The 16,313-nt window shown below is 40.9% G+C and overlaps 1 protein-coding gene across 1 annotated transcript in view; it reads left to right on the top strand.

Moving 5' to 3' along the window:
• Positions 1-6,330: 6,330 nt before the first annotated feature.
• The window catches only part of LMO3 (LIM domain only 3), a 109,039-nt gene continuing 99,056 nt past the window's right edge, over positions 6,331-16,313 (top strand). Inside the window, exon 1 of the mRNA XM_069762749.1 lies at positions 6,331-6,538. Within this exon, the coding sequence (XP_069618850.1) occupies positions 6,490-6,538 (49 nt within the window). The 5' untranslated portion in view covers positions 6,331-6,489. The remainder of the gene's footprint in view (positions 6,539-16,313) is intronic.

Here is a 16,313-nt window from a genome sequence, read left to right as displayed (position 1 = left end):
ATCTCGGGGTGCTGTCCGATGTCGGGATGCTGTATGATCTCGGGGTGCTGCCTGATCTCGGGGCGCTGCCTGATCTCGGGGTACAGTCTCTGTAGAGTCTCGGGGTGCTGCCTGATCTCGGGGTGCTGCCTGATCTCGGGATGCTGTCTGATCTCGGGGTACAGTCTCTGTAGAGTCTCGGGGTGCTGCCTGATCTCGGGGTACAGTCTCTGTAGAGTCTCGGGGTGCTGCCTGATCTCGGGGTGCTGCCTAATCTCGGGGTGCTGTCTGATCTCGGGGTGCTGTCTGATCTCGGGGTACAGTCTCTGTAGAGTCTCGGGGTGCTGCCTGATCTCGGGGTGCTGCCTGATCTCGGGGTACAGTCTCTGTAGAGTCTCGGGGTGCTGCCTGATCTCGGGGTACAGTCTCTGTAGAGTCTCGGGGTGCTGCCTGATCTCGGGGTACAGTCTCTGTAGAGTCTCGGGGTGCTGCCTGATCTCGGGGTGCTGTCTGATCTCGGGGTACAGTCTCTGTAGAGTCTCGGGGTGCTGCCTGATCTCGGGGTACAGTCTCTGTAGAGTCTCGGGGTGCTGCCTGATCTCGGGGTGCTGCCTGATCTCGGGGTGCTGTCTGATCTCGGGGTGCTGTCTGATCTCGGGGTACAGTCTCTGTAGAGTCTCGGGGTGCTGCCTGATCTCGGGGTGCTGCCTGATCTCGGGGTGCTGCCTGATCTCGGGGTACAGTCTCTGTAGAGTCTCGGGGTGCTGCCTGATCTCGGGGTGCTGCCTGATCTCGGGGTGCTGCCTGATCTCGGGGTACAGTCTCTGTAGAGTCTCGGGGTGCTGCCTGATCTCGGGGTGCTGCCTCATCTCGGGGTACAGTCTCTGTAGAGTCTCGGGGTGCTGCCTGATCTCGGGGTGCTGCCTGATCTTGGGGTACAGTCTCTGTAGAGTCTCGGGGTGCTGCCTGATCTCGGGGTGCTGCCTGATCTCGGGATGCTGTCTGATCTCGGGGTACAGTCTCTGTAGAGTCTCGGGGTGCTGCCTGATCTCGGGGTGCTGCCTGATCTCGGGGTACAGTCTCTGTAGAGTCTCGGGGTGCTGCCTGATCTCGGGGTGCTGCCTGATCTCGGGGTGCTGCCTGATCTCGGGGTGGTGTCTGATCTCGGGGTACAGTCTCTGTAGAGTCTCGGGGTGCTGCCTGATCTCGGGGTGCTGCCTGATCTCGGGGTACAGTCTCTGTAGAGTCTCGGGGTGCTGCCTGATCTCGGGGTGCTGCCTGATCTCGGGGTGCTGCCTGATCTCGGGGTGCTGTCTGATCTCGGGGTGCTGCCTGATCTCGGGGTGCTGTCTGATCTCGGGGTGTTGCCTGATCTCGGGGTGCAGTCTGATCTCGGGGTGTTGCCTGATCTCGGGGTGCTGTCCGATCTCGGGGTGCTGCCTTATCTCGGGGTGCTGTCTGATCTCGGGGTGCTGCCTGATCTCGGGGTGCTGCCTGATCTCGGGGTGCTTCCTGATCTCGGGGTACAGTCTCTGTAGAGTCTCGGGGTGCTGCCTGATCTCGGGGTGCTGCCTGATCTCGGGGTGCTGCCTGATCTCGGGGTACAGTCTCTGTAGAGTCTCGGGGTGCTGCCTGATCTCGGGGTGCTGCCTGATCTCGGGGTACAGTCTCTGTAGAGTCTCGGGGTGCTGCCTGATCTCGCGGTGCTGCCTGATCTCGGGATGCTGTCTGATCTCGGGGTACAGTCTCTGTAGAGTCTCGGGGTGCTGCCTGATCTCGGGGTGCTGCCTGATCTCGGGGTGCTGCCTGATCTCGGGGTGCTGCCTGATCTCGGGGTACAGTCTCTGTAGAGTCTCGGGGTGCTGCTTGATCTCGGGGTGCTGCCTGATCTCGGGGTACAGTCTCTGTAGAGTCTCGGGGTGCTGCCTGATCTCGGGGTGCTGCCTGATCTCAGGGTACAGTCTCTGTAGAGTCTCGGGGTGCTGCCTGATCTCGGGGTGCTGCCTGATCTCGGGATGCTGTATGATCTCGGGGTGCTGCCTGATCTCGGGGTGCTGCCTGATCTCGGGGTACAGTCTCTGTAGAGTCTCGGGGTGCTGCCTGATCTCGGGGTGCTGCCTGATCTCGGGATGCTGTCTGATCTCGGGGTACAGTCTCTGTAGAGTCTCGGGGTGCTGCCTGATCTCGGGGTACAGTCTCTGTAGAGTCTCGGGGTGCTGCCTGATCTCGGGGTGCTGCCTGATCTCGGGGTGCTGTCTGATCTCGGGGTGCTGCCTGATCTCGGGGTGCTGCCTGATCTCGGGGTACAGTCTCTGTAGAGTCTCGGGGTGCTGCCTGATCTCGGGGTACAGTCTCTGTAGAGTCTCGGGGTGCTGCCTGATCTCGGGGTACAGTCTCTGTAGAGTCTCGGGGTGCTGCCTGATCTCGGGGTGCTGTCTGATCTCGGGGTACAGTCTCTGTAGAGTCTCGGGGTGCTGCCTGATCTCGGGGTACAGTCTCTGTAGAGTCTCGGGGTGCTGCCTGATCTCGGGGTGCTGCCTGATCTCGGGGTGCTGTCTGATCTCGGGGTGCTGTCTGATCTCGGGGTACAGTCTCTGTAGAGTCTCGGGGTGCTGCCTGATCTCGGGGTGCTGCCTGATCTCGGGGTGCTGCCTGATCTCGGGGTACAGTCTCTGTAGAGTCTCGGGGTGCTGCCTGATCTCGGGGTGCTGCCTGATCTCGGGGTAAAGTCTCTGTAGAGTCTCGGGGTGCTGCCTGATCTCGGGGTGCTGCCTCATCTCGGGGTACAGTCTCTGTAGAGTCTCGGGGTGCTGCCTGATCTCGGGGTGCTGCCTGATCTCGGGGTACAGTCTCTGTAGAGTCTCGGGGTGCTGCCTGATCTCGGGGTGCTGCCTGATCTCGGGATGCTGTCTGATCTCGGGGTACAGTCTCTGTAGAGTCTCGGGGTGCTGCCTGATCTCGGGGTGCTGCCTGATCTCGGGGTACAGTCTCTGTAGAGTCTCGGGGTGCTGCCTGATCTCGGGGTGCTGCCTGATCTCGGGGTGCTGCCTGATCTCGGGGTGGTGTCTGATCTCGGGGTACAGTCTCTGTAGAGTCTCGGGGTGCTGCCTGATCTCGGGGTGCTGCCTGATCTCGGGGTACAGTCTCTGTAGAGTCTCGGGGTGCTGCCTGATCTCGGGGTGCTGCCTGATCTCGGGGTGCTGCCTGATCTCGGGGTGGTGTCTGATCTCGGGGTACAGTCTCTGTAGAGTCTCGGGGTGCTGCCTGATCTCGGGGTGCTGCCTGATCTCGGGGTACAGTCTCTGTAGCGTCTCGGGGTGCTGCCTGATCTCGGGGTGCTGCCTGATCTCGGGGTGCTGCCTGATCTCGGGGTGCTGTCTGATCTCGGGGTGTTGCCTGATCTCGGGGTGCAGTCTGATCTCGGGGTGTTGCCTGATCTCGGGGTGCTGTCTGATCTCGGGGTGCTGCCTGATCTCGGGGTGCTGCCTGATCTCGGGTTGCTGCCTGATCTCGGGGTACAGTCTCTGTAGAGTCTCGGGGTGCTTCCTGATCTCGGGGTACAGTCTCTGTAGAGTCTCGGGGTGCTGCCTGATCTCGGGGTGCTGCCTGATCTCGGGGTGCTGCCTGATCTCGGGGTACAGTCTCTGTAGAGTCTCGGGGTGCTGCCTGATCTCGGGGTGCTGCCTGATCTCGGGGTACAGTCTCTGTAGAGTCTCGGGGTGCTGCCTGATCTCGCGGTGCTGCCTGATCTCGGGATGCTGTCTGATCTCGGGGTACAGTCTCTGTAGAGTCTCGGGGTGCTGCCTGATCTCGGGGTGCTGCCTGATCTCGGGGTGCTGTCTGATCTCGGGGTACAGTCTCTGTAGAGTCTCGGGGTGCTGCCTGATCTCGGGGTGCTGCCTGATCTCGGGGTACAGTCTCTGTAGAGTCTCGGGGTGCTGCCTGATCTCGGGGTGCTGCCTGATCTCGGGATGCTGTCTGATCTCGGGGTACAGTCTCTGTAGAGTCTCGGGGTGCTGCCTGATCTCGGGGTGCTGCCTGATCTCGGGATGCTGTCTGATCTCGGGGTACAGTCTCTGTAGAGTCTCGGGGTGCTGCCTGATCTCGGGGTGCTGCCTGATCTCGGGGTGCTGTCTGATCTCGGGGTACAGTCTCTGTAGAGTCTCGGGGTGCTGCCTGATCTCGGGGTGCTGCCTGATCTCGGGATGCTGTCTGATCTCGGGGTACAGTCTCTGTAGAGTCTCGGGGTGCTGCCTGATCTCGGGGTGCTGCCTGATCTCGGGATGCTGTCTGATCTCGGGGTACAGTCTCTGTAGAGTCTCGGGGTGCTGCCTGATCTCGGGGTGCTGCCTGATCTCGGGGTGCTGCCTGATCTCGGGGTGCTGTCTGATCTCGGGGTACAGTCTCTGTAGAGTCTCGGGGTGCTGCCTGATCTCGGGGTGCTGTCTGATCTCGGGGTACAGTCTCTGTAGAGTCTCGGGGTGCTGTCTGATCTCGGGGTACAGTCTCTGTAGAGTCTCGGGGTGCTGCCTGATCTCGGGGTGCTGCCTGATCTCGGGGTGCTGTCCGATCTCGGGGTGCTGTCCGATCTCGGGGTGTTGCCTGATCTCGGGGTGCTGCCTTATCTCGGGGTGCTGTCTGATCTCGGGGTGCTGCCTGATCTCGGGGTGCTGTCTGATCTCGGGGTGCTGCCTGATCTCGGGGTGCTGCCTGATCTCGGGGTTCTGTCTGATCTCGGGGTGCTGTCCGATCTCGGGGTGCTGCCTGATCTCGGGGTGCTGTCTGATCTCGGGGTGCTGCCTTATCTCGGGGTGCTGTCTGATCTCGGGGTGCTGCCTGATCTCGGGGTGCTGCCTGATCTCGGGGTGCTGCCTTATCTCGGGGTGCTGTCTGATCTCGGGGTGCTGTCTGATCTCGGGGTGCTGCCTGATCTCGGGGTGCTGTCCGATCTCGGGGTGCTGCCTGATCTCGGGGTGCTGCCTGATCTCGGGGTGCTGTCTTATCTCGGGGTGCTGTCTGATCTCGGGGTGCTGTCTGATCTCGGGGTGCTGTCTGATCTCGGGGTGCTGTCTGATCTCGGGGTGCTGTCTGATCTCGGGGTGCTGTCTGATCTCGGGGTGCTGCCTGATCTCGGGGTGCTGTCTGATCTCGGGGTGCTGTCTGATCTCGGGGTGCTGTCTGATCTCGGGGTGCTGTCTGATCTCGGGGTGCTGTCTGATCTCGGGGTGCTGTCTGATCTCGGGGTGCTGTCTGATCTCGGGGTGCTGCCTGATCTCGGGGTGCAGTCTGATCTCGGGGTGCTGTCTGATCTCGGGGTGCTGCCTGATCTCGGGGTGCAGTCTGATCTCGGGGTGCTGCCTGATCTCGGGGTGCTGCCTGATCTCGGGGTGCTGCCTGATCTCGGGGTGCTGTCTGATCTCGGGGTGCTGCCTTATCTCGGGGTGCTGTCTGATCTCGGGGTGCTGTCTGATCTCGGGGTGCTGTCTGATCTCGGGGTGCTGCCTGATCTCGGGGTGCTGTCTGATCTCGGGGTGCTGCCTGATCTCGGGGTGCAGTCTGATCTCGGGGTGCTGTCTGATCTCGGGGTGCTGCCTGATCTCGGGGTGCAGTCTGATCTCGGGGTGCTGTCTGATCTCGGGGTGCTGCCTGATCTCGGGGTGCAGTCTGATCTCGGGGTGCTGTCTGATCTCGGGGTGCTGCCTGATCTCGGGGTGCTGTCTGATCTCGGGGTGCTGTCTGATCTCGGGGTGCTGCCTTATCTCGGGGTGCTGTCTGATCTCGGGGTGCTGTCTGATCTCGGGGTGCTGTCTGATCTCGGGGTGCTGTCTGATCTCGGGGTGCTGCCTGATCTCGGGGTGCTGTCTGATCTCGGGGTGCTGTCTGATCTCGGGGTGCTGCCTGATCTCGGGGTGCAGTCTGATCTCGGGGTGCTGTCTGATCTCGGGGTGCTGCCTGATCTCGGGGTGCTGTCTGATCTCGGGGTGCTGTCTGATCTCGGGGTGCTGCCTTATCTCGGGGTGCTGTCTGATCTCGGGGTGCTGTCTGATCTCGGGGTGCTGTCTGATCTCGGGGTGCTGCCTGATCTCGGGGTGCTGTCTGATCTCGGGGTGCTGCCTGATCTCGGGGTGCTGCTGTCCGTGTTCTGCCTGTTGCTCGCTCTGATGCTCTGGTTCCTGCTCAGCTGCCGCCTCCTACGTGCTGGTTTCTGCCCCTCCCCTGACTCCGCCCCTCGGCTGTTTGCTGCCCCTCCCCTGATTCCGCCCCGGTGCTGGTTTCCGCCCCTGACTCCGCCCCGTTGCTGGATCTCGCACCTCCCCTGACTCCGCCCTGCTGTGGAGCTGTCCCCTCCCCCAGTGCTGATCCGCCGCCGCCGCCGCTGCTCTCGCCGTATTCGGGGCTTCTTCTCCCGCCGGGCGGACATGCGGCTTTGTGCTCTGGGCTCCGTGTGATCTTGTGTCCGGGGAACAAAAGGGTCGTCCAGCTGCTACCAGGGACCCCCGCGGCTGCTCCATGAGGGGCTTCTCCCATCCACCCATGCACAGAGGGGAGGAAAGTTTTGGTATGTGTTATTATATATGTGTATATATATAGTGTGTGTATATAGTGTGTATATAGTGTGTATATAGTGTGTATATAGTGTGTATATAGTGTATATATATATAGTGTGTATATAGTGTGTATATAGTGTGTGTATAGTGTGTGTATATAGTGTGTATATATAGTGTGTATATATAGTGTGTGTATATAGTGTGTGTATATAGTGTGTGTATATAGTGTGTATATATAGTGTGTGTATATAGTGTGTGTATAGTGTGTGTGTATATATAGTGTATATAGTGTGTATATAGTGTGTATATAGTGTGTATATAGTGTGTATATAGTGTATGTATAGTGTATATATATATAGTGTGTATATAGTGTGTGTATAGTGTATATATATATATAGTGTGTATATAGTGTGTGTATATAGTGTGTGTATATAGTGTGTGTATAGTGTATATATATATAGTGTGTATATAGTGTGTGTATAGTGTATATATATATAGTGTGTATATAGTGTGTATATATAGTGTGTATATAGTGTGTATATAGTGTGTATATAGTGTGTATATAGTGTGTATATAGTGTGTATATAGTGTGTATATAGTGTGTATATAGTGTGTATATAGTGTGTATATAGTGTGTATATAGTGTATGTATAGTGTATATATATATATAGTGTGTATATAGTGTGTATATAGTGTGTGTATATAGTGTGTATATAGTGTGTGTATAGTGTATATATATATATATAGTGTGTATATAGTGTGTATATAGTGTGTGTATATAGTGTGTGTATAGTGTATATATATATAGTGTGTATATAGTGTGTGTATATAGTGTGTGTATATAGTGTGTGTATAGTGTATATATATATATATATATAGTGTGTATATAGTGTGTATATAGTGTGTGTATATAGTGTGTGTATAGTGTATATATATAGTGTGTATATAGTGTGTATATAGTGTGTATATAGTGTGTGTATATAGTGTGTGTATAGTGTATATATATATAGTGTGTATATAGTGTGTATATAGTGTGTGTATATAGTGTGTGTATATAGTGTGTGTATAGTGTATATATATATATAGTGTGTATATAGTGTGTATATAGTGTGTGTATATAGTGTGTGTATAGTGTATATATATAGTGTGTATATAGTGTGTATATAGTGTGTATATAGTGTGTATATAGTGTATATATATAGTGTGTATATAGTGTGTATATAGTGTGTGTATATATATAGTGTGTATATAGTGTGTATATAGTGTGTGTATATAGTGTGTGTATAGTGTATATATATATAGTGTGTATATAGTGTGTATATAGTGTGTATATAGTGTATATATATAGTGTGTATATAGTGTGTATATAGTGTGTGTATATATAGTGTGTATATAGTGTGTATATAGTGTGTGTATAGTGTATATATATATAGTGTGTATATAGTGTGTGTATATAGTGTGTGTATAGTGTATATATATATAGTGTGTATATAGTGTGTATATAGTGTGTGTATATAGTGTGTGTATAGTGTATATATATATAGTGTGTATATAGTGTGTATATAGTGTGTATATAGTGTATATATATAGTGTGTATATAGTGTGTATATAGTGTGTGTATATATAGTGTGTATATAGTGTGTATATAGTGTGTGTATATAGTGTGTGTATAGTGTATATATATATAGTGTGTATATAGTGTGTATATAGTGTATATATATAGTGTGTATATAGTGTGTATATAGTGTGTATATATATAGTGTGTATATAGTGTGTGTATAGTGTATATATATATATAGTGTGTATATAGTGTGTATATAGTGTGTGTATATAGTGTGTGTATAGTGTATATATATATAGTGTGTATATAGTGTGTATATAGTGTGTGTATATAGTGTGTGTATAGTGTATATATATATATAGTGTGTATATAGTGTGTATATAGTGTGTGTATATAGTGTGTGTATAGTGTATATATATATAGTGTGTATATAGTGTGTATATAGTGTGTGTATATAGTGTGTATATATAGTGTGTATATAGTGTGTATATAGTGTGTGTATATAGTGTGTGTATAGTGTATATATATATATAGTGTGTATATAGTGTGTATATAGTGTGTGTATAGTGTATATATATATATAGTGTGTATATAGTGTGTATATAGTGTGTGTATATAGTGTGTGTATAGTGTATATATATATAGTGTGTATATAGTGTGTATATAGTGTGTGTATATAGTGTGTGTATAGTGTATATATATATAGTGTGTATATAGTGTGTATATAGTGTGTGTATATAGTGTGTGTATAGTGTATATATATAGTGTGTATATAGTGTGTATATAGTGTGTGTATATAGTGTGTGTATAGTGTATATATATATAGTGTGTATATAGTGTGTATATAGTGTGTGTATATAGTGTGTGTATAGTGTATATATATATAGTGTGTATATAGTGTGTGTATATAGTGTGTGTATAGTGTATATATATATAGTGTGTATATAGTGTGTATATAGTGTGTGTATATAGTGTGTGTATAGTGTATATATATATATAGTGTGTATATAGTGTGTGTATATAGTGTGTGTATATAGTGTGTGTATAGTGTATATATATATAGTGTGTATATAGTGTGTATATAGTGTGTGTATATAGTGTGTGTATAGTGTATATATATATAGTGTGTATATAGTGTGTATATAGTGTGTGTATATAGTGTGTGTATAGTGTATATATATAGTGTGTATATAGTGTGTATATATAGTGTGTATATAGTGTGTGTATATAGTGTGTATATATAGTGTGTATATATAGTGTGTATATATAGTGTGTATATATAGTGTGTGTATATATAGTGTGTATATAGTGTGTATATAGTGTGTATATATAGTGTGTATATAGTGTGTGTATATAGTGTATATATAGTGTGTATATATAGTGTGTATATAGTGTGTATATAGTGTGTGTATATAGTGTGTGTATATATAGTGTGTATATAGTGTGTATATATAGTGTGTATATAGTGTGTGTATATAGTGTGTATATAGTGTGTGTATATAGTGTGTGTATATAGTGTGTATATATAGTGTGTATATAGTGTGTGTATATAGTGTGTATATATAGTGTGTATATAGTGTGTATATAGTGTGTGTATATAGTGTGTGTGTATATAGTGTGTATATAGTGTGTATATATAGTGTGTATATAGTGTGTGTATATAGTGTGTATATAGTGTGTGTATATAGTGTGTGTATATAGTGTGTATATATAGTGTGTATATAGTGTGTATATAGTGTGTATATATAGTGTGTATATAGTGTGTATATAGTGTGTGTATATAGTGTGTGTATAGTGTATATATATAGTGTGTGTATATAGTGTGTATATATAGTGTGTATATAGTGTGTGTATATAGTGTGTATATATAGTGTGTATATAGTGTGTATATAGTGTGTGTATATAGTGTGTGTATATAGTGTGTATATAGTGTGTATATAGTGTGTGTATATAGTGTGTATATAGTGTGTATATAGTGTGTATATAGTGTGTATATAGTGCGTATATAGTGTGTGTATATAGTGTATATAGTGTGTATATAGTGTGTGTATATAGTGTGTATATAGTGTGTATATATATATAGTGTGTGTATATAGTGTGTATAGGTTGTATATAGTGTGTGTATATAGTGTGTATATAGTGTGTATATATAGTGTGTATATAGTGTGTATATATATATAGTGTGTGTATATAGTGTGTATATAGTGTGTACATATAGTGTGTGTATATAGTGTATATAGTGTGTATATAGTGTGTGTATATAGTGTATATAGTGTGTATATAGTGTGTGTATATAGTGTGTATATAGTGTGTATATATATATATAGTGTGTGTATATAGTGTGTATAGTGTGTATATAGTGTGTGTATATAGTGTGTATATAGTGTGTATATATAGTGTGTGTATATAGTGTGTATATAGTGTGTACATATAGTGTGTGTATATAGTGTATATAGTGTGTATATAGTGTGTGTATATAGTGTGTATATATAGTGTGTGTATATAGTGTGTATATAGTGTGTATATAGTGTATATAGTGTGTGTATAGTGTGTATATAGTGTATATATAGTGTGTATATAGTGTGTGTATATAGTGTATATAGTGTGTGTATATAGTGTATATATAGTGTGTATATAGTGTGTATAGTGTGTATATAGTGTGTGTATATAGTGTGTGTATATAGTGTATATAGTGTGTATATATAGTGTGTATATATAGTGTGTATAGTGTGTATATATAGTGTGTATATAGTGTATATAGTGCGTGTATATAGTGTGTATATATAGTGTGTGTATATAGTGTATATAGTGTGTATATATAGTGTGTGTAGTGTGTATATATAGTGTGTATATAGTGTGTATATAGTGTATATAGTGCGTGTATATAGTGTGTATATATAATGTGTGTATATAGTGTATATAGTGTGTATATAGTGTGTATATATAGTGTGTGTATATAGTGTGTGTATATAGTGTGTATATAGTGTGTATATATAGTGTGTATATAGTGTGTATATATATAGTGTGTATATAGTGTGTACATATAGTGTGTGTATATAGTGTGTATATAGTGTGTGTATATAGTGTGTATATACTGTATATAGTGTGTGTATATAGTGTGTATATAGTGTGTGTGTATATAGTGTATATATATAGTGTGTATATAGTGTGTATATAGTGTATATATAATGTGTGTATATAGTGTATATAGTGTGTATATATAGTGTGTGTATATAGTGTGTATATATAGTGTATATAGTGTGTATATAGTGTGTGTATATAGTGTGTGTATATAGTGTGTGTATATAGTGTGTGTATATAGTGTGTGTATAGTGTGTATATAGTGTGTATATAGTGTGTATATAGTGTGTATATATAGTGTGTATATAGTGTGTGTATATATATATAGTGTGTGTATATAGTGTGTATATATAGTGTGTGTATATAGTGTATATAGTGTGTATATAGTGTGTATATATAGTGTGTGTATATAGTGTGTGTATATAGTGTGTATATAGTGTGTATATATAGTGTGTATATAGTGTGTATATATATAGTGTGTATATAGTGTGTACATATAGTGTGTGTATATAGTGTGTATATAGTGTGTGTATATAGTGTGTATATACTGTATATAGTGTGTGTATATAGTGTGTATATAGTGTGTGTGTATATAGTGTGTATATATATATAGTGTGTATATAGTGTGTATATAGTGTATATATAATGTGTGTATATAGTGTATATAGTGTGTATATATAGTGTGTGTATATAGTGTGTATATATAGTGTATATAGTGTGTATATAGTGTGTGTATATAGTGTGTGTATATAGTGTGTGTATATAGTGTGTGTATAGTGTGTGTATAGTGTGTATATAGTGTGTATATAGTGTGTATATAGTGTGTATATAGTGTGTATATAGTGTGTGTATATATATATAGTGTGTGTATATAGTGTGTATATATAGTGTATATAGTGTGTATATAGTGTGTGTATATAGTGTGTATATATATATAGTGTGTATATAGTGTGTATATATAGTGTGTGTATATAGTGTGTATATAGTGTGTATATAGTGTGTGTATATAGTGTGTATATATAGTGTGTATATAGTGTATATATAATGTGTATATAGTGTATGTATATAGTGTATATAGTGTGTATATATAGTGTGTGTGTATATAGTGTGTATATATAGTGTGTATATATAGTGTGTATATAGTGTGTATATATAGTGTGTGTATATAGTGTGTATATAGTGTGTCTATAGTGTGTCTATAGTGTGTATATAGTGTGTATATAATGTGTGTATATAGTGTATATATAATGTGTGTATATAGTGTGTATATAGTGTGTGTATATAGTGTGAAGACACAAAAGAGAATAGTAAAACCAAAAACACTCAGTTTGAAAAAATGTTGCAGTAATCCGCAAGTGCTAGTAAAAGATGTAAAAAACAGGGTATTTGGTTGATACGTTTTTTGCAAAAAATGTATACTAAGCTGCTCTACCAATCTTCACGGTATACCCTTATCAGAGCAGTCCTAACTAATGTATGCAATCCCTATCTGATGTATTTAAAAACCTGATCATCTGTATATTACCTGTGTATATGTAGCCCATGTGTTCCTGTGTATATAGTGTGTGTATATAGTGTGTGTATATAGTGTGTGTATAGTGTGTATATAGTGTGTATATATAGTGTGTATATAGTGTGTATATATAGTGTGTGTATATAGTGTGTGTATATAGTGTATATATAATGTGTGTATATAGTGTGTATATAGTGTGTATATAGTGTGTATATATAGTGTGTGTATATAGTGTATATAGTGTGTATACAGTGTGTGTATATAGTGTGTATATATAGTGTGTATATAGTGTGTATATATAGTGTGTGTATATAGTGTATATAGTGTGTATATAGTGTATATAGTGTGTATATAGTGTGTATATATAATGTGTATATAGTGTGTATATAGTGTATAAAGTGTGTGTATATAGTGTGTATATAGTGTGTATATAGTGTGTATATAGTGTGTATATATAGTGTGTGTATATAGTGTATATATAATGTGTGTATATAGTGTGTATATAGTGTATATAGTGTGTATATATAGTGTGTGTGTATATAGTGTGTATATATAGTGTATATAGTGTGTATATAGTGTGTGTATATAGTGTGTATATAGTGTGTGTGTATAGTGTGTGTATATAGTGTGTGTATATAGTGTGTGTATATAGTGTATATAATGTGTATATAGTGTGTGTATATAGTGTGTGTATATAGTGTGTATATAGTGTATATATAGTGCGTGTATATAGTGTGTATATAGTGCGTGTATATAATGTGTGTATATAGTGTATATATAATGTGTATATATAGTGTATATAGTGTTTATATAGTGCGTGTATATAGTGTGTATATAGTGTGTGTATAGTGTGTGTATATAGTGTGTATATAGTGTGTATATAGTGTGTATATATAGTGTGTGTATATAGTGTGTATATATAGTGTGTATATAGTGTGTATATATAGTGTGTATAGTGTGTGTATATAGTGTATATATAATGTGTGTATATAGTGTGTATATATATAGTGTATATATAATGTGTGTATATATAGTGTGTATAGTTTGTGTATATAGTGTGTATATAGTGTGTATATAGTGTGTGTATATAGTGTGTATATAGTGTGTATAGTGTGTGTATAGTGTGTGTATATAGTGTGTGTATATAGTGTGTATATATAGTGTGTATAGTGTGTGTATATAGTGTGTATATAGTGTGTATAGTGTGTGTATATAGTGTGTGTATATATATATAGTGTGTGTATATATAGTGTGTATATAGTGTGTACATTTTGTGTGTATATAGTGTGTGTATATAGTGTGTGTATAGTGTGTGTTATGGCATGTTAGGTTAGGCTATGGGTTGAACTAGATGGACATATAGTCTTCCTTCAACCTTAATAACTATGTAACTATGTAACTATGTATATAGTGTGTATATAGTGTGTATATAGTGTGTGTATATAGTGTGTATATAGTGTGTATATAGTGTGTATATAGTGTGTATATATAGTGTGTATATAGTGTGAATATAGTGTGTATATAGTGTGTGTATATAGTGTGTATATATAGTGTGTATATAGTGCGTGTATATAGTGCGTGTATATAGTGCGTGTATATAGTGTGTGTATATAGTGTGTGTATATAGTGTGTATATAGTGTGTGTATATAGTGTGTATATAGTGTGTGTATATAGTGTGTATATATATAGTGTGTATATATAGTGTGTGTATATATAGTGTGTGTATATATAGTGTGTATATAGTGTGTGTATAGTGTGTGTATATAGTGTGTGTATATAGTGTGTATATATAGTGTGTATATATAGTGTGTATAGTGTGTGTATATAGTGTGTATATAGTGTGTGTATATAGTGTGTGTATATAGTGTGTATATAGTGTGTATATATATAGTGTGTGTATATATAGAGTGTATATAGTGTGTATATAGTGTGTGTATATAGTGTGTGTATATAGTGTGTGTATATAGTGTGTGTATATAGTGTGTATATATAGTGTGTATATATAGTGTGTATAGTGTGTGTGTGTATATAATGTGTATATAATGTGTATATAGTGTGTATATAGTGTATATAGTGTGTATATTGTGTGTATAGTGTGTGTGTGTATAGTGTGTGTATATAGTGTATATAGTGTGTATATATAGTGTGTATATAGTGTGTGTATATAGTGTGTATATAGTGTGTATATATAGTGTGTGTATATAGTGTGTATATAGTGTGTATATATAGTGTGTGTATATAGTGTGTATAGTGTGTATATATAGTGTGTATATAGTGTGTGTATATAGTATATATATAGTGTATGTATAGTGTGTATATAGTGTGTATATAGTGTGTATATATATATATATTGTGTGTGTATATATAGTGTATATATAGTGTGTATATAGTGTGTATATAGTGTGTATATAGTGTATATATATAGTGTGTGTATATATAGTGTATATATATAATGTGTGTATATAGTGTGTATATATATATATTGTGTGTGTATATATAGTGTATATATAGTGTGTATATAGTGTGTATATAGTGTATATAGTGTGTATATATAGTGTGTATATATAGTGTGTATATATAGTGTGTATATATAGTGTGTATATATAGTGTATATATAGTGTGTATATAGTGTATATAGTGTGTATATATAGTGTGTATATAGTGTGTATATAGTGTATATATTGTGTGTATATATACTGTGTATATATAGTGTGTGTATATAGTGTGTATATAGTGTGTATATATAGTGTGTATATATAGTGTGTATATAGTGTGTATATATAGTGTGTATATAGTGTGTATATATAGTGTGTGTATAGTGTGTATAGTGTGTATATATAGTGTGTATATATAGTGTGTGTATAGTGTGTATAGTGTGTATATATAGTGTGTATATAATGTGTATATAGTGTATATATAGTGTGTATAGTGTGTATATAATGTGTATATAGTGTGTGTATATATAGTGTGTATAGTGTGTATATAGTGTGTATATATAATGTGTATATAGTGTGTATATAGTGTGTATATATAGTGTGTATATAGTGTGTGTATATAGTGTGTGTATATAGTGTGTGTATATAGTGTGTGTATATAGTGTGTGTATATAGTGTGTATATAGTGTGTGTATATAGTGTGTATATAGTGTGTATATAGTGTGTATATAGTGTGTATATAGTGTGTGTATATAGTTTGTGTTTATAGTGTGTATATAGTGTGTGTATATAGTATATATAGTGTGTATATATAGTGTGTATATAGTGTGTGTATATATATATATAGTGTATATATAATGTGTGTATATAGTGTGTATATAGTGTGTATATATAGTGTGTATATAGTGTGTATATAGTGTATATAGTGTGTATATAGTGTGTATATAGTGTGTATATATAGTGTGTATAGTGTGTATGTAATGTGTATATAGTGTATGTATAGTGTGTATATAGTGTGTATATAGTGTATATAATATGTATATAGTGTGTATATATAGTGTGTATATAGTGTGTATATAGTGTGTATAGTTTGTATATAATGTGTATATAGTGTGTATATATAGGGTGTATATAGTGTGTATAGTGTGTGTATATAGTGTGTATATAGTGTGTATAGTGTGTATATAGTGTGTAT

The sequence above is a fragment of the Ranitomeya imitator genome, chromosome 4 (genome assembly GCF_032444005.1).
Source record: "Ranitomeya imitator isolate aRanImi1 chromosome 4, aRanImi1.pri, whole genome shotgun sequence".
Lineage (NCBI taxonomy): Eukaryota > Metazoa > Chordata > Amphibia > Anura > Dendrobatidae > Ranitomeya > Ranitomeya imitator.
Note: the sequence above shows the minus strand (reverse complement) of the source record. Positions and strands in the feature narration are given on the sequence as shown.